Source organism: Gambusia affinis, linkage group LG10 (assembly GCF_019740435.1).
Source record: "Gambusia affinis linkage group LG10, SWU_Gaff_1.0, whole genome shotgun sequence".
Taxonomy (NCBI): domain Eukaryota; kingdom Metazoa; phylum Chordata; class Actinopteri; order Cyprinodontiformes; family Poeciliidae; genus Gambusia; species Gambusia affinis.
In genome coordinates, this window is record NC_057877.1 from 19,695,576 (window position 1) to 19,721,714 (window position 26,139).

At 35.4% G+C, this 26,139-nt stretch overlaps 2 protein-coding genes across 2 annotated transcripts; both read right to left on the reverse strand.

The window, feature by feature from the left end:
* Window positions 1–466: 466 nt before the first annotated feature.
* LOC122838849 (N-acetyllactosaminide beta-1,3-N-acetylglucosaminyltransferase 3-like) lies at window positions 467–4,718 on the reverse strand. The gene is made up of 2 exons (XM_044129852.1): window positions 4,578–4,718; window positions 467–3,052 (listed from the first exon to the last, which is right to left on the reverse strand). Exons 1-2 carry the CDS (start codon window positions 4,580–4,582, stop codon window positions 1,903–1,905), a joined length of 1,155 nt encoding a protein of 384 aa, XP_043985787.1. The 5' UTR covers window positions 4,583–4,718; the 3' UTR covers window positions 467–1,902.
* A 4,743-nt stretch (window positions 4,719–9,461) lies between these two features.
* LOC122838850 (N-acetyllactosaminide beta-1,3-N-acetylglucosaminyltransferase 3-like) lies at window positions 9,462–22,540 on the reverse strand. The gene is made up of 2 exons (XM_044129853.1): window positions 22,440–22,540; window positions 9,462–12,685 (listed from the first exon to the last, which is right to left on the reverse strand). The coding sequence occupies exon 2, from the start codon at window positions 12,673–12,675 to the stop codon at window positions 11,554–11,556; it is 1,122 nt and encodes a 373-aa protein (XP_043985788.1). The 5' UTR covers window positions 12,676–12,685; window positions 22,440–22,540; the 3' UTR covers window positions 9,462–11,553.
* Window positions 22,541–26,139: the final 3,599 nt, after the last annotated feature.

The window sequence follows — 26,139 nt, forward strand, 5'->3', positions numbered from 1 at the left end:
CCCATGGAAACTTCCTGAACCTGCAGGTTACGTCGATTTTAATGAAGTCTGGTCTTGCCCATAAAGATTTATTTGAACAACCACTCACAAAGAGAACAGTGTCATCAGCCATTGTGAGTTTCAAAATAGTTGTTTACATTGAATTTTTTTCTCAATCCAGTCGATTAAAGAGAGCTACAGCATGCTTTTTATCCTTCCTAAAGGATTTTAAATCCTAAAAAAGAAAGGTTTGTGCTTTTTCAAGCTTGGTAAAACATGATTCTTATGCCTACTTGAATCATGTTTCAAGTAGGCATAGTTGAATAAGGTTTTAGGTTTAAACCTAATCTAAACTTAAAACACCTGTCTTTAAAGCCTTAAATCTCGTTACTAAATTATTTTCTAAATAAAAATTTGTAAAGGAGCTTCTAGATTCAAGATATTTTAACATTCAAACCAAAGATTACATAGGTGTGAAAAAATAACTACCAAATCCACTTAGGTTGTGAAGCACGTTTATTTATTTGTACAACTATGAATTAACTGATAGTTTTAAATAACTGAAAATAAAAATGTAGGTATTGCATTAATAAAAATGATCTAGTTGTAACTTCATATTAAAATCGATTGTTTTACATGTAACATTTCATGAACATGTGAATTAACTATGAATCAACAAAGTCACAAGTTAACATAAAGGAACAGGCTTTGTAAGAAGCATATTCTGGTAAATTAGAAAAACTGATCAATGACACCTTGTTTACCAATAAGTTAATAAATCAGACCTGCCTACCTACCACAGGTATTTTTACGGTTTTGGAATTCATCCACAGAAATGCTGCAACAAGCCAAGTATCTTTTCACCCTAAGGTCTGAGCACAATTGTAGAAAAACAGGTTCTCCAAACACTCAACTTGCTCTTTGACTGTCTTGTTTTAAACCAGTTCTTTCAAAGCACACAAATCCTTAAAACAGTAAATGTTCTTTTGACTGCAAAACAAGTGCATTTTACCTTGGCTCTTCCACCAAGTTTCTGTTAATTTTATAACCCGTTTTGGTTTCTGGTTGGCTTATTTGTAAAACCTGATCGGTTCCTCTGACTTGTGAGCCCTTCAAGAGCCAATGTGTAAAAATGTTTAATGAGTTAAAAATGATCAAATTTCCTACTTCATTATCTTTAGTTCTCTAAAGATAATGGTCCCTGGGTCTTTAGGTCCTAGGGAAGACCCAGGACACGTTGGAGAGACTATCTTTCTTGGCTGGCCTGAGAACTCCTTGGGATTCCCCAGGAAGAGCTGGAACAAGTGGCTGGGGAGAGGGAAGTCTGGGCCTCCTTTCTTAAGCTGCTACCCATGCAACCCGACCCCAGATAAGCAGAATAAAATGGATGGATGGAAGGAAAATAACAACAAACCCTATACAGCAACATGGTTTCTACATCGCTTGTAATTATGAAGAGCTTAAATAACACCCTTCCACAAACCACTTGTGGATTAGCCACATTGTTCATTTGCATAAACTTATCCTCATTTATTCACATTTTAACAAAAGCTTGTACTATTTTCACAATATGACTGATGGTAAAAGTATAAATATGAGATAGAAAAGAAAAAAACATGTAAATATTTAGACAAGTTGTGTCTAGCATTCCCTGGTATTCTGTCTTCTTTCTTTTGCTTATCTTGAGTAATTAAAATAGAGATTGTCTTTCTTCTTATAACCCTATAGCCACACACACTCATCTTTTAAAAATTAGAATTAGAGTTCAATGAACTCACCTTCGAATAATCAAAATAACCTTTTTAAAATAACCTTCAAACTTCTGAAAACCCAAATGCCTAAAAATTTAATTTTTTTTTTTTAAAAATCCAGCCTTTTTTGGCATTATTAAGCCACAGTCCATTTATCCAAAGACTGGAGTCCTTATCTGTGTTTCTTTCGGGGGTTACATTTCAAATGTGGATTATGAACTTCTTTCCACATTAGATACATATCAGCTGGTAGAAATCTGTGTACTAATAGAAGATCTCTCAAATAGCAGGGTTCAAGATTGTCTGCTTCTTTAGTTGGGATATTTAGCCCTAACGTTTTCATACCGATGTGAGAAGAAGGTGAAAGTCCTGCTTTGGACAGACACATCCCCATGTAAGCATCATCGATGGGGTGGATGGGTATGGACTGCGACATCCTGTATATCGTCAAAGCCGTGTAGCCAGACAGAAGGTATCCCCCTCCTCCACAGTAAGGTGGGTATGTGTTTGACTTCTGTATCTCGACTGGAACGAAATATTTGCTTCCCTTCCACCTAACGACCTTTTCGTCCACAAACAAGTAGCCAGTGAAAAGGTGCTTGCTTCCATCATTGTCAGGGAGGTTTTGGAGATATTCAATCATGTTGTCAGTGTGGGCAAACACATCGTCGTCGCCGTTAAGCAGGAAGCGAGCATTTGGACAGTTTCTCTCCATCCACCCAAAAAATAGCATTTGTTTCAGTGTGAGGTTGTGAAACATGTCATTAAAATCCCACTGGAGGATGTCATTGAAGTCCTTTTGTTCCTCTCTCACTAATTTGTTTAGCTTTTCCTTCTCGTAACCAGAACCTGATGTTCCTAAGATGAATATCCGTCGAATCCACACACCGTTATGGAGCCTCTCTTTGGCCCAGGTTTTACGTAGCACTTCCCGACGATCGTAATTCAAAGGAGAGCTTTTGATGACAAGTAGAAGGAAGACATCTTTGTGCCCATCATCTCCTCCACACTTGTCTGGCAGGTCTAGCAGCATTGGAAAAGTACGGCAGTGGCGGAAGTACAAGAAATCTTTCATAGCATCAGGAAGAGAGCTGAAGTCTTTCATGTCAGCAACTGACATGTCTGCTTCACATTTTGGAACAAACGGTTCATGTTTGTGAAATTTGATGAGAGTGTCTGATAGATTCTTATTAAAGACAACAGTTAGTTGGCTCCTGGAGAAATTGTAGTTTGTATCGTCAGCACTGTACAGACAGAAGTAAATGACCATAATAACAGCTCCCAGCACCAAGAGAGCTGCAAAGTTTCCTCTGCTAAAAGTCCTGTAAGAAAAAGACAAAAGAAAATAATACAAAATATGTTAATTGTTAATAAAACTGGTAACTTCATGCATTTATTTCAATGTAAAACTACTTAAATCTATTTCATTTGCTTTCTGAATAGAACTGCTAAGGTTAAACTAGAATGGAGATTTGAGCGTCTAGTGGTCAGTGCAAATAACTGAAAAATGTACTTTTTTATGAATAAAATTAAAGGATTAGACAATAGCTTTTCTTATCTCCTTAATTTTGTGCTTCATTGATATAAATTTTTTGTAACAATGTCTAATAGCCTACATAAACCTCTACACCATCAAGGTCACCTGTAGTTCAGCATCACTGTAGGTTAGCAATTCAAGTCTGCACTGAGTGTCCTTACAATTGTCTAAATGAAGTCTTGGCTTTTTTTGCAACTTAAGTGCAATTCGAGCTGGAGTCTCAATCTCAAGTCAACATCTCTGTTAGAAACTGAAGAAGACTTTTGCAAAGACTTCCTCTTTGCAGAAGGCTCCATATTTTATTGTTTTCTGTATATACTTTCCTGGAAAACTAGTCCAATCTAATATTAGAAAGCTGCATAAATCCAGTGTAGTGAAAAGTAACACTTTACTTTTAGGTAACCCTAACACCTGACTTTTCACTACAGGCGATGGGGTGGTCTTTGGACTGTTGTTTTTGTTTTTTTCATATTTTTCTGACAGATCGTTCTTTGTAGCGACTTCTCAGTACAGATCTCGCCATAATCCAGTCCATTTGGTGTAAACCAAAGTTCTGTTCTGGGACCTCTAATGTTTTTGTTGTATTTGCTCCCCACTTGGTGCAATCTGTCATCCTCTTATTACCGCAATGCACATGTTATTTAATTGTACACCTCATATCATCTGTGTGAAAAATCCAAAATCCAGTTTGTTAAAGTGCTAAGACTCTATTATACTCTTAAAAGTAGATGGCAGACAGTTTTCTTTGATTAAATGAAGACAAAACTGAAATTATTATCTTCGCTGCAAACAAAAGGAGACAGAACCTTTTGTGAGCCAGTCCCTCTTCCTCTCTCTTTGGAATTGAGATCGGTCTCTTTAAAGCCAGTAAAAATCTTATTTTTATGAAATCTGCTCTTATTTATTTATTTATTTATTTATTTATTTATTTTACTTACTTACTTACTTATCATTTCATTGTCATGAATTGATAGATTATGAAGACCTTCTGTGATTTTATGTCTTGACAAGTACGTATAGCCTACATAACGTTTTACTTACTTTCATAGTTATTCCTAAAGTCGGAGAATAAATATATTTCAAACAAAAGGAAATACAACATGCAATCAAATCGTATTTTCAAAATCTGTACGACCGATTTTTATATTAGTTATAAGCTTAGTTTCAAGCTTTGAGCAGCAAGAATATACTTCCTTGTTTAGGCACTATGTGGAGTCCTGTTATAGACGTCATAAAATAGCGGAAGAGCAACAAGATTAACAAGTAAGTGCGAAGAAAATCACAAAACATTTTCCAGAAATAAATCTTACCTCATAGCAGCAGTTAAAAGATTTGATAAGACCTCCTGATTTACAAAGAGGGTTTCCGCGACGCTCTCAGTGGGGCTGTAGCAGTGCGTTCGGTTTCGAATGCTGTCGCAGGTAAAGGCAAGTACACCTCGCTGCAGCAAACAGAAAGGGGCGGGGACGGTCCTTCTCGATTTTCTTTTACCCCTAGTGTAGCCTGTCAGGCTACCTGCTATTCACTGGGCATGCGCAGAATGAAATATCAAGGATCATATAGACCTCCTTGAGGTGTTATCACAAACCAACTACATCCACGTGGTCCGTGTGAGTCCAGGCAACATTAGTCAAGTAATAATTTAGCATTTCATGCTAAATTAAGATGTGCTAGAGTGCTCCCCACAGGAATATGACATGGGATAGTATTATTTGCAGGTTTTTCAAGTATTTTGAAGTAAAAGAGCACCATAGTCGAAAGGTATTTGCAGTTTCCATTAATAGAAAATTTATCCATGTGTACTGGTTGCTTCCTAGTCAAAACATAAACATTTGGTTATAATATCGTTTAAATTTAGATTAGGTAGGACTGTTCCATGTTTGCTTCTGGTGTGTTGGCACTACGCACTCACCTTTTCAGATACTTTCAAGAAATGTTACATTCCTTTGTCACAATGAATAGGCTCCAGTTTCACAATGATGTAGCAGTATGTGTAAGACTCTACTATACTCTTAAAAGTAGATGGCAGACAGTTTTCTTCGATTAAATGAAGACAAAACTGAAATTATTATCTTTGTTCTCTCTGAACAAAAGAGAAGAACTACCACAAAAAACACAACATGGAAACAGGAAGGCTGGAGAGAAAAAAAAAGTAAAACACAGAAAAATGAAAATTATTTTTTAAAAAAAGCTTAGTTATTTTAGTATTGTTAATCTTATACACGTAACATATCTAAAAAATAACTGCATAAGATACAGGAATGAGGCACAAACAGCCATTATAATAAAAATGACACAGCTGAGGGGTGACAAAATACACAAATATATTGATAAAAAAAAATCAAAAGAGACGTATCCATCCATAAAAGCAAGAAACAAAGGAAAACAAAACTAATTTTAGTAAGTAATAATTCAAACTTATTCAAAACATGCCATCTAACTTCTGAGAAAAATATGCAAATTCAACTGTGTGTTCTGACGTTTTTCGAAACCTGTTTAGACAGAAAGAGGCTGAACGACATCAGATCAAATTTTGTTTTGCAGAATAAGCCAACCAAATGACAACGCAAACAACACAAACACTGTCCAACTAGTCCAGCTCTATCCATTAAAAAGACAGTGAAGTAGTTATTTATCAAAATGGAAAACAATTTGATAAATAATTGTTTTAATTATTTAATTACTTAAATGCCAATATGTCAGGAGTGGGTTTTTTCTGTGTTGACTTGAGTTTTTTTGTGTGTTTATTTTGAGTTTCTGTTTCTTGAGTCTCCGTGTTGTCCTGTCCACCCCTTGATTGTTCCCATATTTGTCTTGTTCCGTGATTGCCCTTTGTGTATTTAATACCACGTGGGTCTCTGTGTTTTCCTTGGATCATTATCATACCAGTCATACCAGTCAGTCCAGTCAGTCGATTCTGTAGTTTCTATCGTGTTGCATTTGATTTTTCCAATCACTACCAGTTTTGAGCCTTAGCTTGCTCATCTGTGCTGCCTGGACTTTTGGATTATTTTGTTCCTTTTTCAGCATTAAACCTTTAGTGCATCATTCCAACCCGGGTGTGTTTTCCTCACTACCCTACTACCGCACTTCATGACAACATAATGGAAATGTTAGGGCATTTTTGCATCCTCCCTCTCTGACTCTCTCTCCATCTATTTGCCAGTTCACTCAATATAAATTGTAAATCATGTGTCTCAAATAAATATTTGACCAATATTCGGTCTAAGAAAGTGTTATAAGAAAATATGATAGTCACTGATATGACTATCATACCAGCGACTAGATATCACTAGTTGATATCTCACCCACGTTTATGAATCCACTGAGAAGGTAATTTCAGGTTTTAGTTCCTTTCCCCCAAGGTTTTAAGATTTTATATTGGATATTTTTTCCATTACATAATAAACTTGAAATTTGATTTCGGAAATAGAAACTAAATTAAAAATATGAAAACCTTGAAATATTGAGATATTTTGTTTAATGATTAAAGTCATATTGAAAATAAAGTGAAAATAATATCTTAATGAAAATGGTGGATTCTGAATATGCTGTGTTCTTCCTGAGCAGGTTTGGAATACCTGGGTGTTTATATGCTGCAAGAGAAATATTGCCTTGTTATCTAATCCTGTTCTAAAGTATTAGCTCACTTACACAAAGCATGATTGTCATGTCTTTCTACCAGTGTCATTTTGACTTCACTCTGTGTAATTTTATTTTCACTTTTTTACGTCATCTCAGAGCTATTCTTGTCAGTTTGCTTTTTTTTTTTTTTTTCATTTTAACCTTTTTCTGATCATTTCAACTGTTATCTTAAAATGTCCAAGTCTATGAAAATATTTCTCCGACCCCAATAGTTCCTCATAATTTACAGATGGTTTCACTGGAAAATATTAAAACAATTAAGCCTGCTTATATTTGGCAGATAACCAACCGCAGTTTGAGTTAAGTTTGAAAACCACGTCACCCTGGTCTGACTTACACTTCATGGTAAAAAAAAATGCTTAAAACACTAAACAAGGTATTGAAACATATGGAAAAACTTTTCTTAATAAAATTTCGTGTCATGTTCTTAGTAAAAATAGAGGGTCTTGCTCAAGATAGTGTTCATTCAGAACCTTGAAAAAAAATAACTCTTTAGATGAACACAAAAAAATTATGGAAAGGATTTCCACCTGATTACTTTGCTTTATTTCAGCACCATGTAATTCTGTTACTCCGATTTAAAGCAAATGTGTTAGATCAACTTAATTTATTAAGGTTATTCCAATGTAAAGCAATTGTGTTGGATCAACTTATGTTATTATAGTTATTCTACGGTTGATTCTAAATCAAACTTGTTGACTCAACTTAATATATTTATGGTTAATCTAATTTAAATAAAATTATTTGGCTCAACTTATGCTATTATGGTTATTCTATGGTTGATTCTAAATAATATATTATGGTTATTCCAATTTAATTTATTAAGGTTGATTCAAGTCATTTACTGTAGTTGGACCCAATGTAATTTAAAAGAGCCAGCCCAACTAATTTGTAATGTTTTGGACCAAATAATTTACTTTACTTGATTAAGATTAATGCAAATTTATAAAATTGCTTCAGTTGAAACCACATTTTTTTTTCTCCAGAGTTTTTGCAGCTCTATTGGCTCATATTTTTTTTACGACAGTAGGCAGACAGGAAAGAGGGTGAGGACATGTGGCAAAGGTTGCTGGGACCAGGAGTCGAACCAGCAACATCCACGTCGAGGACTAGGGCCTCCAAACGTGGGGTATGCTAAACCCCTGCACCACCACAGCACGCCCGGGAAACTAACTTATGTTACAATGTTACCTTCACACTACATAAGTTGATCCAACTCATGAAAATTAAGTCAGCTCAACAAACATGCTTCATGCTGAAAGAAAGCTATTTAATCGTGTGAAAATCCTTTCCGTGATTTAATTACGTTAATTCAAAGATTTTTTAAGTTACATCACATTAAGTGTTTTAAGACAGGACTGGGTGAAAGGGTAGAAAGAACACTCAGCAATTAGAAAAGGTACAACAGGACTGCGTTTTCAAAACCCAGCCACCTTACTGTATTTTCGTGCTGTAGTTTTTACAGCCATTTGTTACAGTGCAGTTCTCAAATGTCAATAGTGCCCTGCAGAGAAAAACAAATATCTATAGTTCAATGTGTAACTAAAACCGCTTTGAAGTTTTCCCAGTTAGGTTGCGTGATCTTCCATAATCTTTCGTGATCCCCTGATCTCGCTAGACCCTCTTCGGAGGGAGATGAATTTGACTATAATGAATCATGTTATCTCAACATGATTAAATTTCATAAACGTTAAATTGTTGAATTTCTTGTTTGTCCAACATGATTTTATCACATTTTGTTTCAAACATAAAATTATTGTGTTAAAAGTACATGATATTCTTTTGTTAATGTAATAATCCCCTAAGCTTTCAGTGCAGGTAAGAAGGAAAATAAATTTTTTGCACAAAACGTATAATTTCTACTTCAAAAAATTAAAAAAAAAAAGACGGGAAAAGTCATCTTGTCCAGGGTGTACCCTGCCTCTCACTCCATGACTCCCATGCAAACCACACAACCAGCTGGTATAGACAACGGAGGATAGAATGAAGGGCTTATAACACCATTTTCTCTATAAGTATCCAACAACTTTAAATAGTTGAATTATAACCTAATGAGACATTTGGCAGGACAGTCAATAATGTTGACCAAAACACTGACTGTTGTTTGCCTTCCTGAAAACCATACGTGTGCTACCTGAAGCTAAAGATTTAATGATCCAATCACACATTATTAATCATTCATTCTGCTTTTGCTTTTTATTTATTCGACTGATATACCTCAAACTCTGGATTGAGGAAAGACATAGTTAGGAGTTTCAAAAAGATTAAACAATGAAACACATCTGGCTTTGTGTCCTGTTATAAGAGATTAAACGTCCACTCAGAAGGACAAAGAGTCATTTACAATGCCCTGTGAAAAAACGGTCACCAAATATAGATATGTTTGTTCAGTTCTGCTTTGATGACTGAAGTATTTATCTAGAAAATCAATCTAAGATAAACATTCAGTGTTTTCTTTTAGCCATGCTATGGAAAGGAAAAAACTATATAACGTAAATGGTGAAAATGTTTTATTAAATAGTAGCATGTTTTAACATACACAAACCACACATTATTTCAAAGAGTTTTATTATAAAAAATATATAATAGATACAATTTTCACAATTCCTCAAATCCCAGTCCATTAGGAAATTTAATTCACACAGGAAATTAAAAGTTTACTTGTCAGAGCAAACAGTTCATATTGATTGGTAATTAGGAAACAACACACCGCAGATGTCTGTATAGTTGAATGCATAGTCATTTTGATGTAGAAACACATTAATCATTTCCACAATAAATATTGACCAAAACAACAGCTCATGATCAATTTTTCAGTTTTTCATAAAGAATAATTTTTATAGTCTAGAGGAAAAACTGTGACTCAAGTGTAAGGCGATGCAACACAAACCAACGTCAACTGGCTTTTATATTATAGCAGTCAAAATATCATTTGAAAAATATATTCAACCTGGGAAATTATTACAGATATGAATAAAGGACAAGATACAAAACAAAAAAATATATATAAAAAGATTATCTTCTCAGTTGCTCTGTAATAAAACATCTTATAGTGCTTTGCAAAAGGCTGAAATCATTGTCTTTGGCTTCTGTGTCGTACTTTCTTATAAACTTCTGTAGTAGTATTTATCAATATTGAATCAAAGTGCTTTATATGGTATTTTCTGTATTTTTTGCAGACCATTTACAAGGAAATGTTTTCATTTTTCAAGTCAATTAATTTGTTATCCGGAGATAACACACTGCTGCTAAAATTTCACATTTTTGAGATTTAAAAAATTTAGATAATTGAAAAAGATTTTCAAACTTTTAATGTGTAACTTACATAAGCAAAAGTCTTCTAAAAAATCGCAAGCTCCTTTTGCACTCTGACCAGCTCATGTGTCATGTCATAAATTTTGGAAGAATATACACAATATATCTGAGTGATAAAGTTGTAACCTTAGAGAAAACTAAGCAAAAAAAAGGAAGAACCTGCTAACAAAGTTGATCTTTAGCTTATATTCATCATCTTCACCACAATTGATGGTAGGAACAGAATTAACTGAAGAAGACTGAGTGCTGAAATTGAATAAAATTGTTTTAAGAAGTAGTGGTTGTAACCTTTCTTTATGTCTCATATTAAAAATATAAAATGTTTAGAGCCACTGTAAATACAACTAACACACAGCTGTAGTACAACATAAGAAGAATTGCTCAATGCTTACTTAATAGTAGATTAAATATCCAGAAATTTCATGCGGACGTATGCAGCCCACATATGTTTTTGTTAAATGCTTTTTAACCCTTGCTCCTTGAACTCACAAAGAGGTAGGTAAAAGGCTTGTGCTGGTATCTTTTCTTTCAACTCAACCAATAATGTTCAGTTAGTGAACTGTAACGCTACAAATAAATAGATTAATATCAGCTGCAACATGCGAGTGGAAAAATTGGCCTGGTGAAAAGCTTGGAAGTTTAAATCCAGTAAACGTCCTCTAAGACGTTAATGGTTACGAATCTGTGAAAAAGAAAATAAGAAGTTAAGCCATTGCTGTCAGAGTACAATAAAACAGAAAAAAACAATTATTCTAAATTATTCTGTAGTCTTGTCAATCCATAAAATGATCTACTGTCTAATCTCCTTGCTTGCATAGTTACAAACAAGATAAAGAAAGGTGGATGTTTCCTTTAAAGCCCCAATCTTCATACTGCAAAAGGTGTATAAAGGTCAGTGTTTTGAATATTACAAAAAAACACTGTAATATTCAAAAACATTTACGTGAGAATCACCTATTGCTTCCTTCCTATACTTTAAAGTTTTTCAATTAGCATTTTGTAATTTGTGGTTTTAAGATTTATTGTTGGTCTCAATCTCTCTGGTATTACACAGCTAACAAGATCTGAATAACACGTGCATAGAACATGCAAAGCAACCCCTGAGAAACTTGTCCAGAATCTTAATGAATCACTGAAATAACATTCATTAGGACAGAACAATATTTTAAGTTCACCTGACCGACAGAAATGATCCAGTAGTCTGTACCAGTGCAAAGTTTCTGTCCATGCAAATTTCTATTCAAGTGCATGGTCACTTGAGGTGGTGTACAATTAATAAGCTCCATTCTTCTAAATGAGACATTGTTCAGTTGTGTTATGCCTTTTCTAAGCGTCATTACATTTTAGTTTTGGGTTCTGTGTGCTGTGCCACATCAAGTACATCTGAGCTGGGAGGAATCTGTGCACCAGCAAAACGTCTTTATAGAAGCACGGACTCAATTTGTCTATTTTGTTGAAGGGAATGTGCAGCCCCGCTGTCTTCACACCCATGTGTGAGGACGGGCCAAGTCCGGCTTTGGCCAGACACATCCCCATGTAAACATCATCGATGGGAAGAATCTGTATGGATTTGGACATGCGGTATATAAGCATTGCTGTGTATCCTGACAGAAGGAAGCCCCCTCCGCCACAATACGGAGGGTATGAGTCTGATTTCTGAACCTGAACTGGGATAAAATATTTGCTCTGTGTCGCTCTGATGGGCCCCACATTCTGGATCAGATGACCAGTGAAGAGGTGGCTGCTCCCGTTATTTCCCTTGAGGCTTTGCAGATACACAACCATGTTGTTTGTGTGGGCAAACACATCGTCGTCCCCATTCAGGAGGAAGCGAGCATTCGGACAGTTTCTCTCCATCCATTCCAGGAACAGTATTTGCTTCAAAGTGAGGTTGTAAAACGTGTCACTGAAGTCCCACTGGAGGACATCTCTGTGCTCCTTTTGCTCCAGCTTCAGGAGATTGTTCAGTCTTTCTTTTTCATAACCGTCACCTGAAACTCCGGAAATGAAGATCCTTCGAATCAACATGCCATTGTATAACCTCTCTTTACCCCATGTTTTCCGTAGCACCTCCCGCCGTTCGTAGTTGGCCGGGGAGCTCTTGATGACCAGCAGAAGGAAGACGTCTCCCGATTTCTCAGCTCCTCCACATTTATCAGGGAGATCCAGAAGCATGGGGAAATGTCGACAGTGACGATAGAAGAGAAAGTCTTTGATATTCTGAGGAAGATCTGAGAACCCTGAGATGTTGGCTGCAGTCAGATTTTGCTGGCATTTTTCCCAAGAGTGTCCGTAAGAGATGTTTTTGCCGAGTGTCTTTTTTTGTTTGTTATTCTCGGCAGTGTTCTTCTGGAAAGTTTTCTGATGATCAGAGTACCTAAAGAAATGGAAAGCCAGCAGGCCAAAGACTCCAACAACTAAGAAAATTCTTGTCTTGATTTTTCTCATCTTTGAAGCTCTGAAGTGGAGACAAAACACAGGCTTAATTAAAACAGATGACACTAACAAGAACAAGAAAATACAAAATATGGAAACACAATAAATAGTTAATATAATGAAAGTATCTAGGTAAATACTTGACTGTGCTTGTGAATCAAAAAATACATGAAGGTTTTCCCGATGGTTAATCAGATTAAGATAAATACTCAGCTATTGGTCAATACAGGTGAACTGGTTCTGCAGGCCAAATTACTGTTTCAAGAGCTGAGTGTGGAAATCTGCGGATGGTCAGCATTAATCACCTAATAAACATCCTGCTGCATTCTTTCTGGGGTTTTCATGACCAGAGAAATATACTCCCACACCCAAGTCTGGAGCTCATTACAAACACACTGTGTCAGTTTGTTTGTTTGTTTTTTGCTTCAGAACCTCCATCTCAGATTGAAAGTAGATACTGACAGTGTAAAAAGTACAGAAACCTAAACAAATATTCATCCATTTTGTGATCTTTAATGTATTTTATTGGGTTTTAGTGTAATAGCAAACCAAGACAACTATGAAGTTCTTATTCTAAAAGTTCTAAAATGTGCATTTCTTTAGGGTCTTTTAAATATTATTTTTACTTTGTCTGTAATTTAACAAGCACTATAGAAAATTTATGACAAGGATTCCACCTTGTCATTAATTTTCTCATTTCAGAAATATTTACGGAAAAAAATACACCCCAAAAACCTTTAGCATATACAAAATAGGTACAACTTCCGCTAATAACCAAGGAAGTGGTGAATGTTAATGTTAAAGCAGATGTGCAAGTAAATCTGCTTGATTTGCTCTGCAAGAACAAGAGTCAGGAATGACTCTTGTTTCCATCTGTGCTGTTTAAAAATAATTTTAGTTTTTGCTCAACTGCAGTGTAAAGGGATGCTTCATCACTGGCTGGTGGAACCAGAGGAAATGTACAGATTTTTAATTTAACACCTTTTTCTCTAGCAGAGGTAGTTAAAGCTAGAAAAAAAGAAAAACCCAAACTCCAGATAAACTGGAACCTAAAGTTGGCTTTTGAAATTGTAGCTGCTCCTTTGAGTCTAATTTGTAATCTCAGATTGTTTACCAATGTAATTTTTAAGTTGAAAATTTTATTTTTGTTATTTCCCTCTCAAAACGAGGAGATCCAACTTTAAATAATAATGAGTTCATTTCTAAAGTATTTGGGATCACAAAGATATTTGAATCCCTTGTCAGTGAACAAATACAACATTTGGTCACTAATTCTTTTCTGTCAATTTCCCAATCAGGATTTTGTAAAGAAACAAAAAAATTCTACCACTGTCACTAAGTGACACAGTGATCCCACATTGACTGGAAAATTAATAAGGAGAAAAATAAAAAAAAATCATATTTTAAGTAAGCTCTGGTGGAGTGGATTTGGTGGTGAGATAGAATTAAGGCTCAGCTGCAAGGGAGACATTTTGCTGTGGTTTAGAGAACAGAGTCCAGTGGGAATGATCACCAAGGTTGCAATATGTTTTCAATTAGTTACTGATTTCAAGACCCATGTTACAAGTCTCTAGAGAAGAAGGAGGCTGTGTACTCAGCGACTACTTATTGTGATAAACAACTTGACTGCTTTGAGTTAATAGTCGAGCAGGAATGACAAAGACACCAGTAGAAAGGAAATGTGTGAACAATGCAGGATCTTGGCAGAAAAATAACTTGTTAATGTAGTTTTGGCTAAAAAAAATAAAACTAAAAATAAAAATCTGTGTTGCTTACAACAAATGCTAATGATAAACAGCCTGTTGAAATCATAAACATGCTTCACCTGAACCATGTTTAGGTGAATCATGCATGTTGGGTCGGGCATTTTCAATTTCGGAGTTGATTTGTAGAAACAAGATTTCCTCACAGCCAAAGTATTTAGTAAGAGTCTGGCTTCTGATACAAAGTGTGCTAAGTTTGCCCGTTTCAACAGATTTGTCAAAACCAATGAACAAACAGAGAAGAGGAACATAATTAATTTTCTCATCAACATGAAAAGATTCGCTCAAGCTTGACTTTGGGCAGGAATATATCATAGATAGCAAACCACTGAGTCCTTTGCATCTGAATCTCCAGCATCATCACTGAAGCCTTGCAGCATGAAAGTCTAATGTTCAAATCTTGGCCTTTGTAAATATATTGCGTTTTCTCCCTGTGTGCATGTATGAGTTTTCTACCTTCCTCTCACAGTTGAAAAACATGCATATTGGGTTAATCTATCTTCTGATTCGTGCATATTTGAGATGATTTTTCTTAGATAACTGTTACGTCTATTTCTGCTTGTGGTTTTTTGTCTTAGTTTCGCTTCTGGGTTAATTATCGTCTTTCCTTCCTCCATTTTCTTCTTGCTACAGCTCTTTCTGATTTCTTCTGCTCTGTCTACTTGGTTCTCATGGACTTTACTACCCTGAATCAGTGATTACGCTTATTCAACCTAGCTGTGGTTTGCACATCAAGTTCATACCACTCACCTGATTTTCTTGTTATTTAAGTTCATTGTTCAGTTTTGGATTAATTTGTATTCTGCTCTCATGATTGTACTGTATTCCACTTTCTGCTCCAAGTTCCATGCTTGTTATTGTTGTCCATGATTACTTTCATAAGTGTAAGTTTTATTTAATTTTTTTTTTAAATAAGCATCATATTTTGAGTTCATTTTTTATGCCACTTTGAAAAATTTGTTTGGAAAGCTGAAATGGCCCGGCTCGGATGGCCGCAACAAAAAATAAGGAGGACACACGGCAACCAGAAACATTTTTAGCCCTTCAGAGGCATTTATTTATAAAAACCGATTGTCTAGGGGAGCAATGGGCAGTAGCCCAAGACCTGATAAGCCCTCAGCCTGGTCTTTCCCCAGTCATGGACCCAGTTGGTCCCCACAGGTCTCTGCTCCCAACTCCCAAAACGTGTCAAGCGATCTCTGAGTCAGGATCTCGGCTGGGCCTGGTTCTTGCGTCAGCCATGATCTCATGAGTGGAGCGGCACTCCTTATATACAATCCAGGTGGTCATGTAATCAGAAGCGCCTCCCACAATCAAGGACCTTAATTGACAAACAATTTACCACATTGTCACACAGGCATTAGTGCATTCGTGTTTCGCAACATGGAGCCAGAAGCTGTTTTATGTGTTATGTACTTTGGCCCTATGATTCAATCCACTTCCATTTGAAACAATTATAAAATAATTAATTAAACTGACTATATCTAAGATAACTTAATATAAAAAGGACCCACTTGTAAATAAGCACGCCATAAAAATACTTGTTTTTACATTTGAATATGAGCAAGTATAATAACTACATACATTATATTTAGGACACTACAAAAGAACCAGGCATTGTTGCAGTTCTTGCTTTGATGAGTTTTTTTCCAACATCCTGATAGTATGTTATTTTAAGGATCTGAAATTATTCTTATTTTTTTACTATTTGTTGATCAATGATCTGAAAATGTGCAGTTCTACCAGCAGTTACATCACACAGGTTTGTTATTCTGATTTAAAAAAATTAAATTCAGTTCTCTTTAGGAATGACTATTTTAAATAATTGAATATATTACAATTACCACTACTTATTATTTAATTTTAATCATGGCACCTCTGGATTAGAATCTCTGAGAATTGGCTTCTTTTTTCTTTTTTTTTAAATGTAGCCTTTAACAATTTAACAATTCCCCTCATTCATGACTAAGTAAAATAATCTGCATCAGATTTTTTACGTTGTTTTATCCTTGTAAATCTCTTTTCTGACCTTAATGTTGCCATTGTACTCAATACAATGGCATGCAGCAAGTACAATTTCCGGTCTAAACAGACAAAAGAACAAATAACACCCTTTGTGGTTTCCGTATTTGAACCATCAACAATGCTAGGCTCCTATGACTCGCTAATGTGTCACACTGTTAATCTGTGGCTAACAACTGAAATGTTACAGATTTGAAAAGCTCTCGTAGTATTTTCTAGTTCAATTCTTCATGTAAAACATGGGTGTTCAGCTCCTCAAGGCTCGATATCCTGCCCGTTTTAGAAGTATCTTTGCTTCAACACAGTTGATTCAAAAGATCCAACTGTTTCTGCAGCTTGTCATAATATTCTGCACAGGCTTACTAATGATTTATTTGAGTGTGTTGAACTAGGGAACAAGCCAAAATACACTGGATCCAGACGACCCTCTTTCCTGTCAAACTACTTTCAAATAAGGGCCACTAGAGCCAACAAAAAAAAAATATATAATAATAATAATAATAATAATAATAATAATAATAATAATAATAATAATAATAATAATAATAATAATAATAATAATAATAATAATAAAAATAAAATGCCATTGGCATGCTCTAATCTATGCAGTAAGAGTGCAGGTCTTGAAAAATGCATTGGATCTCTGAAGGTTGCAATAAATAGTAAAAGTAATTTCATTTAGTCATGGATAAGACTCTCAAGAATATATCTTGCTTGTTAATGTTGGCTGGTAATTATTCATATTAGTTTACATGTAACTATTTGCATGTCCAGGCAGCAATATAAAGATTAAAAACCTTCTGAAGCTGTTGCTAATTTACAGAATGACAAAGTGTCTTTAGGGAAGATAGGTAGGATTTCCCCACAGCAGGTCACCAATCAATCAAAAAGTTACCAACAGTAATTTCTGAGGCCAGTTTAGAATCACAGTTTAACCAATCATGTCTAGGAGGAAACAGGATGAGGGCTAACAGAAAACCTCAAAGGGCACAATGAAAAACCCTCACACTTTGGTTATATCTTTTTTTGTGTTTTATAAAGATGCCGTTTGGAAACTAACAAAGCAGCATTTTAGCCGGGCTGTGTAACGTGGGAGGATTTCAAATTTTTCATGATTTCTTTCCTTCTAATATTCTTTTGTTATATCATTTTAGCAAAACAAAATCAAATCATATCCAAAGGAAATAAATTGCCTTTATAGTTAGTTTTCCCCTGCACCCCCATTTTTCTCCCTTAGGTCACAATAATCTTTCCATGTACAGTAAATATATCAAACTGCATATACAGGATAGAAAAAAGCATTTCCTTTTACATCATTTAAAGCTTTGAAGATTAAGTAAAACATTAAAAAATCAGGTATTTTTTAACTCCCAGCTATAGTCAATGCTTCATTCATATAGTCAAAACTGGCATTATAGAAATAAAAATCAAAGGAAAACAATTCAATGTAGGTGTTTGTTTTGTTGGAGAGGATGATTCAAATGCAGGAATAAAGAGTTTCATAGAGAACCAAAAAATATCAATAAACAGTACAGAGATATATAGTCTATCTAGAAAAATGGTGGCCAATGCTTCCTTTTGCTCTTATAGAAGAGCAAAATGAAGCATCTGGAAATTAAAGCCTCAAAAATAATTGGCAGACTCTTATCACAATTTATATGCCACAAGATTAGCTCCCTTCAGCAAAGTTTGTGAATACTTGCGTCCATAAATGGGATTTGTTGGTTTTCTTTTTTTCAGTAAATCTAAAAAGAACATTTTATTACTACATTGTCATAATCAAGTGTTTCTTATTTTTATGAAATTTGGAATAAGGCCAGATCATAAACTGTATGAGTGAAGCACTGTGGACATGAGTCCGGATGCAACTTATCACGTTTATCAGCTCTACTGGCGTCCTTATGGAGACGTGATGACATCTCCTAATCAGATCTTTGATACAAGAGAAAAGCCGTTAGCACGTTAGTGAAATGTGCTGAATCTTTCACCTAAAACATTACATGTCAAAACAGCCCTCAAAACTACATAAAAGATGAGAACATGATCGAATGTCATTCTAGGCTTAAATTCAATGTTACTTTAGTTCTTAATTGTACCCATACAGGTTGGCAAACAATTACCAATTTCCAGAAAATAAATAAAAAATAAACGAAATGTAATAAAATGGCTTTAGTAACTGTTTTGATTCTTAAACTGTGCTACTGTTTAGAGGGATTCAAACTTCTGCTTTAGCTTTGAGAAAGATGATTTGCAAAATGGGTTTTGTTTGTGTCAAGTTGTCTTGGTAGTAGGAGCATACTTTTCATCTAATGACTCAATATGTGACCCTGCCCATATACTCTAATTTATTCCAACCATTTTTAACAAATGTAAGAAGAATTGATTTGCCATCACACACCCAAGTATTACTTCATCTTATATTGGCATTAATCCACAGTGTGGCTTAAATCCACACTGTGGATTTGACTGACGCAGAATCCAGATTCAGTCTATACAATATTTTTTAGTTTTTATAACATAAAGGAAAAACTATAATAGTCTTATTTCTTAAATTAACATATAAACCCCGTTAAGTGAAGTTGTCGAGTATTTAGAACATCTTATTGGCAGCAAATATGCCAGAGTGGGAAATTTTGCCTTGAAGACAAACTAATGAAAACATTGGTTTGACTTCAGTCGTTTAGTTTTTTTCAGTACTTTGGGGTTCCTTAATTTCAGGTAGTGTTGGTTAGACACAAAAAGGCTCTTTAAAAATTGCTATAGAAGTATTATTTGTAGATTTATCATGGTTGGAGAGAAGCATTCTAGTCTATGGTCTCTTTACTGCCTGGTTGTTTGTTACTACAGAGTGTCTTTGTCTCATATTTTTAAATGTTATTTTTGTCAATCTCTTGTTGGCGTGGTATGTTTTCTGATCTCTGTATGTTTGTCTTTTGCTACTTATTAACTTCCATTCATCTGTTTTGCAGATTTTTCCTTCAGAGCTTTCACTCTGTTTAATTGGTTTTATGTCTTGCTACACTCATCACCTCCCTCATTTTTGTTTTACCCTGTGGATCTGTCTACCTCTGCTGGATTATAATATTTTTGCTTATCACCCCAAGTAACGGTAATAAATGTAGAATGTTGTTGCAACATATTTAGCTTTCACAATGTAACACAACATGACAGACACGTTCTCCTAAATTTTGTATTCTATTAAAAACTAATGCCAAAGAAAACTATTTCAGTCCACAGCAAGAGGGGCACTAGAAAATTTAGAAGTAGAAATATAATAGAAACAAATATAAACACATGGTTTCAATTTATCTGCTTTGCTCAATCAGCTACAACAGGCATAAAGCATCCAGCTATATTTTTCATGAAGAAATTCAAAGTAAAACTGTTGTTTTAAATACAGATACTATGTATCAGATACTAATATGTGATCACTTGATTTCTAAGCAAGTATTCATATTCCTCCAATGAGGATGAGTTTAGGATTACCATAATCCTAAACTCTTATCGCTAGCCTCATTTCTCTAGTTCGTTCAAGTCACACTCATAAGAATAGTATATAGGATGGGGCAGTTTGCTCAACATAAGATCTTAATTTTCATTCCTTATTTGTAGGAATGAAGAGTGTGACTTTTACAACCTTTCTAACACATTGTCCGACAGCAGTAGCACAAACGGTATCTACTGTTCCATAGAAATCATTGTACAAGAGATAAGGCAAGAACAAATTGTGTGCGCCTGTCCCAAGTTGCTTAGTATCGTCCGAAGGGGAAATGGAAACTTAAACAGACTACTGTAAAACTCATGCTAACAGAATAGCAGGGCAGGTTCAGAGACTGGTAATTTATATGTGCCTCTGCTTTTTGGAGTCTTGATAATTTACATAATAACAAGACTTAAAAACATATGTGCCAGGATAAGATGCAAGAGCTACAAATGAGAAAACTGTCAATTTTATTCCAACCATAACTGATTTATAAGTAGTTGATCGTTAACAGAGTAATAAAGTGAAGGAATGTCTTGCTTCAACCTGAAACATTTAAAATGGAGTACAGTCCATTTTAAAGATTAATCTGTTTTATGTGTAAAGACATCTTAGAATTTCTCATGTCTGTTCAAGTCACCTACTCATAAGGATGGCATATAGGATGGTGCAGTTTGTTAAACATCAGGTCTTAGTTTTTACATTTATAGGAATGAAGAGTGTGACTTTTGCAGTGGTGTAACCTTCGTAACACTTTTTTTTTTTACAGTTAATGCTATGCGGTATAATAGATGTAACGTTATTGTCGTGGAAATTTCTGTTATCAAAGAATGAGAGTCTGTTTCACTAATTAAAGATCAATGTTTGTCTTTCAGTTTCTTTATTCGAAAACCCAACTCAATGATCACAGTCAGCAGAAGAGCCCCTAACACACAACACATGATTATATAGTGCTTTTAAGAAGCTCCTACTCGTTCTGACACTCTATCAACTCATCATAGTAACAATACTCCTCTTTATGCCATTTAATACTGTTCTTAGGAACTGAGTTGTACTGAGAAATAATTTGCATGATGAGCTGAGCAGATATGCATTTTTACCAGGTGTTTGCTGATTCCTGCTGTTGTTGCAAATCTGGTGGAACTGAATCAGTAATTGACATTCTTGTCACAATCTATGAAAGACAGTTCAGGTTTATGCAATATGTATTAAGTAGTATAGTACTTTAAATGACATCTATTTGCTTTGTCTTAGCTGGACTACAAAGTCCAGTTGCAAGGGGTTAAATCCAGTTCTGTATGGTAGACTCAGCTGCTGAATGGAAGGATGTGAAATCAGCCATCTTGCTCTCAGCATGCCAAAGTGACGGTCATTAATTTGAGAAAATTGCCACAGATTAAATAACAGTCATACAAAAGCAATTGTGTGCACAAAAATACATCAAATGTGCATCATTTTTAAGTTTAAGTTGTCTGAGATGTGTCCTCAAAAAACTCTTTCTGACAGCTCTTGACTACTAATTATCCCTTTAAGAGTTTTTTTCAACATGGTGACTTCTACTTTCGAAAAGCCCCTGACAGAAAGTTAGGAAATAAAAAGAGGCCATAACTTGAAACAAAAGTTCCTTTTTCCTCTCATTGTTTGAGCCCTTTCAGGTTGACATAATAGAATAAGCAGAACAAGAACAAGTTATAAATAGAACCAAGTCTTCACGCGGATAATCACAAATTATAAATTTTTCTTAGGACATAATTTTTACCTCATACAGTTGATGCAATCTAAAAAGAGGATACCGAATTACCCTCTAGATGTGGACATTCAAGTCGAGTACAGTATTCGTATAATGAGTTTTTCAATCCAAATACATTTTTATCTTTTGTTCCTAGCTGTATGAGGAGCAGTAAAAAAACAATAGCTAATTATTAATCAGTTTCTGGCAATGTTAACGTTAATGATAAATACGTCAACATTTGAAAGTTAGTAAACGTTAGTGAATGAGTCATAGTAGTATCAAAAGAAAATTTGCATTTGTGGGAACAAAACTGGGAAGCAAAATCCAAAGTCGTTTCCATAGTCGATAAACAACTGTAGTTTTTTTTATGTATTTATTTGGTTATTTATTCCTTTTTTCTGATTCATAAATTCATGGGGTTTTTTTTTATTAAACGGTCTTGCCTCTTAAGCGAAACTGCACGCGTCTGAAAGCACTCGAGAGTTTCAATTACAATCATTGGTATATTTAGCACATTGGAGCAGACACATGGACCTATTTTAGAGGCACAGAGGCTTTTATATCGAGGCTTTATTAAAGTAATAAGACATTCGACCTAATCAGGTTCCTAAATGAACTGGATGCGAGAAAACATAAAGTTTCAAGCAGTTGAAAAATTTGTCAAATCTCACTTCCCGTTATGGCTTAATACACGATGCGCAAACTCAGCCGCTCTCCCAGCTCCCTCGATGATAAATGCGCCTTATTTATTTCAGAAAAAGTTTCAAAGTTTTATTACCTGTCAACGCAGATCGTCGCTCTCCTCTCTTACTTGAGTCAAATAAGTCATAACTGTGGTTTCCTGAGGCAGCCGTGCCATATTCTGGACCCCGGTGGGCGGTGTCTGAAATGCACTAACTGCGACTCCATAGGTTGATAATATTCGAAGCGGGTGCCATTTGTCTGTCCCCTATATACAGGAGCAAGATGAAATCAAACAGCTGTAGTCTGCTCCACTTATTTTTGCTAGAGCACTGTTTAAAAATATCTATAAAAAAATGTTGCATTTAGATTTATACAAAAATTCTAATTAGTTTTTCTCAAAAGATTGGAGAATCATCGGTTTAATTTCCGTAATTTAACTCATGTCATCACATTTAGATTTATTTCTGTTATATCAGGCATAGCATCCACATAATTGAAACACACATTTTTCTTTCTGAGAAAATCAGAGTATTACATGAAACTGATTAAAATATATATATAAATGTTCAATATATAAATGTTACCTTTTGTCCACATTATGATCTGAATAGTCTTTACAAAGACTATTGGGCAAGTCAAGTCACTGTTAAAGAAGCAGGCTGTTCACAATGCTAAACTTAAGGATATTAATAGAAAGTTAGGTGGAAGGAAAAACTGTTGGAATGGGGATAATCACAACCTTGACAGAATTGTGAAGCAAAGACTATTAGAGATTTTGGTGATACTCCAGAAGGTGTGAACTGTGACTTCTTCAAAAACCACCACACACAGGTGTGTCCAGGATGTGAGGTACAACCATTGTGTTGATGTTTTAGGTCCCACCTGACTTAAACTAAATACAAAATGTAGAAGAAAGTTGTCTAATATTATACTAAAAGATTACTTTTTTAAATTTAATTTGATTGTTATGATGTCAGAGCCTGCGACAGACTGGCGACCTGTCCAGGGTGAACCCCACCTCTCGCCCGGAACGCAGCTGGAGATAGGCACCAGCAACCCTGCCGACCCCATTAGGGAGAAGGGTGAACAGAAAATGGATGGATGGATGATGTCAGAGCCTGTAGAAATGGTGCAGATGCACAGAACCCAAGATGGTTGGGGTTCAGTTTGACATTTCTACAGTTCCTCAAACCATTGATGGTTGAGGAACTGCTGGTGTTGCTCCACTTTATCCAAAGTCAGGGCAGCCATCTATCAGGAAATGTGTGTGTAGCTACAACGATCAACAGGAAGATGAACACTAGAGCCAGTATTGCAGGTGAGTTGAAATCAGACATTTGAAACACCTGGGCTTATTGAACACCTCAAAAGAGCCGTCATCGCTACGCCAAACTGCATTGATATAGTGATTTATACAACAGTACATGGACATACTTCTCAATATGCACACATTTCTGTTTTAAAAGTCTCTTTGAGAATAATAATTTAATATTAAAATTTTCAGATACTGAACACAAAGAAGTAGCTTAAATTCCCCCACAGAGAGCTTCCTGTAAAAGTTTCAATTAATCTAGAATCTCTAGATAAAAGTTCGATCTATGCTGTGATTGATATCTGCAGGCTAAAAGGTCAGAATGTTGCCAAAATCTTTGCCCTTTTACGCAATTCATGTAATTACTCACTTTTGTGTGGGCCTTTTTTTCCCCCTCAATTACTTGCCACAAAACATTATCTAAGATGAGAAAATCTATTATAGTGAGAATGCTGATGCTATGCTGTCCCCATACAAAGCAAGATTCAGAAGAGAAGAGTACATGTGGCACAATAATTTCATTGTTTCCTTCTGACAAAAAAATCATTTATTTCACAAAAAACAAAGCAAAAAGAGAAAATAAACAGGACTGTGAAGTGATAGTGTCTTCCTGGGCGATTTCCAGTAATGCTGTTGTAAGCTTTCCTAAAACTCTTCTGCTGTCTCTATTAGCATCAGATAACAGAAGCTCTGAAAACGCCCAGACGCCCAGAGGAAAGGCCTTGCCTGTCACAGTACAAAATAGCTTTTTGAAACTTTAACTCTTGAGTAGGATTCAAACCCTTCTTCAGCAAATTTGTGTGAATTAACTGTGTGAAGTAATGCTGTGAAGTAATTATTTGTGTGAAGTAATGCTGTTGTAAGCTTTCCTAAAACTCTTCTGCTGTCTCTATTAGCATCAGATAACAGAAGCTCTGAAAACGCCCAGACGCCCAGAGGAAAGGCCTTGCCTGTCACAGTACAAAATAGTTTTTTGAAACTTTAACTCTTGAGTAGGATTCAAACCCTTCTTCAGCAAATTTGTGTGAATTAACTGAAGACAGTAAATAGAAGGTCCATATTATCTACCCCATAACCACACCAGGAGCACCAGGTATTTATTCAAGGCACCAACAAGGCCATTTGACACTAATGCAATTACAAATGCTGAATAGCTTTGGTATGTTGGATCTTTGTTGTTTGTGCATGGCATTATTATGTGGCTGTTGAACAGGTATAAAGAATTCACATGGAAGGTGCTTGATTGTTATTCAAAGTCATTTACTACCAGAGAAGTGATAACTGGATATGGATCTTTAATAGACTCCACCTGAGTGGTAATTTCCCTGAAATGTCTTTATTTAGTGGAATTGTTTAACACATGAATATCAAGTTCAGGGGACAATATCTTGTTAAGAAAAACAAAGCCTAAAGCAAATAATATAATATCAGATAGACTAGACGTTGAATAATTTGATCTAGGAAATATTGGTTCTTTGTCTTTGCTCAATATTTACTTAAAGATCTGTCATGCTGAATGGCAAAGAACAATGAAACGGGCAACACCAAGGAAACACATAAAACTTAAATGTGTCTTGAGAACTTCTGCTTTAATGCACAGTTTTCAGTTTGTGCCTCACACAGACATGGGAGGTTAAGATGGTATAGCTGACTGAAAGAGCTTTACTAACACAGACCACATGTGTTTGAAGAGGTATAAAATAATCACATTCCAAATAAGCGAACAACCCTCGACAAAGATAACTGAAGGGGGAATGGGAGAAGGAGAGTGCGAGTATTACACTGACTTGGCATCCAAAGTCAGTCCTCAACGGCTGGTTGTATGTTTTTAGTTCCTTCCCTCATTTAACACACCTGAACCAAATGGTGGGTCATTAGCAGCCTCTGCAGAACATTATGGCATGCTAACAAGGTTGTTGGATTATTTGAAACAGCTGTATTTGAGCAGAAACACCTAAAACTGGCAAGACTGGAGCTAGACACTCATGTTTTATGCTGAGATGTAGAGTTTTTCTCTTTCCCCCCCCAAAATACAGTTAGAAAATCCAGTGACAAAGTGGAAAACATAAGAGCATAATTTTAGGTATCGCAGAGGGGGTGAATGCAGGCATCTTCTCAGTATCAATGTTCTAAGAGGGTTTCAAAAAACAAGAAATGCAAATATATTGAAGACGGTATTTAAAAAAACAAAAAACAAAAAAAAAACTTGAAAAGTTAAAAAAGGCCTGAGAGAAAACAATAGAAAACCTGACAGAAAACACCATCAGGAGATGAAATATGTTGCACCGACTGAAAACAGAGAATAAATATAACAGAAAGATCCGACAGTGAACAAAGTGAAGGGAGTATTTATACCGAAAATGGTGATCATTGGAAAAGTGGCAGGTGGGGTTAATCTTTAAATTGTGATTGTATCCTCAGCTTTTTGAGGATTCAGGTGAGCTTCTGTAGACCTGAATCAAATAATTGCATCATTAGCAGG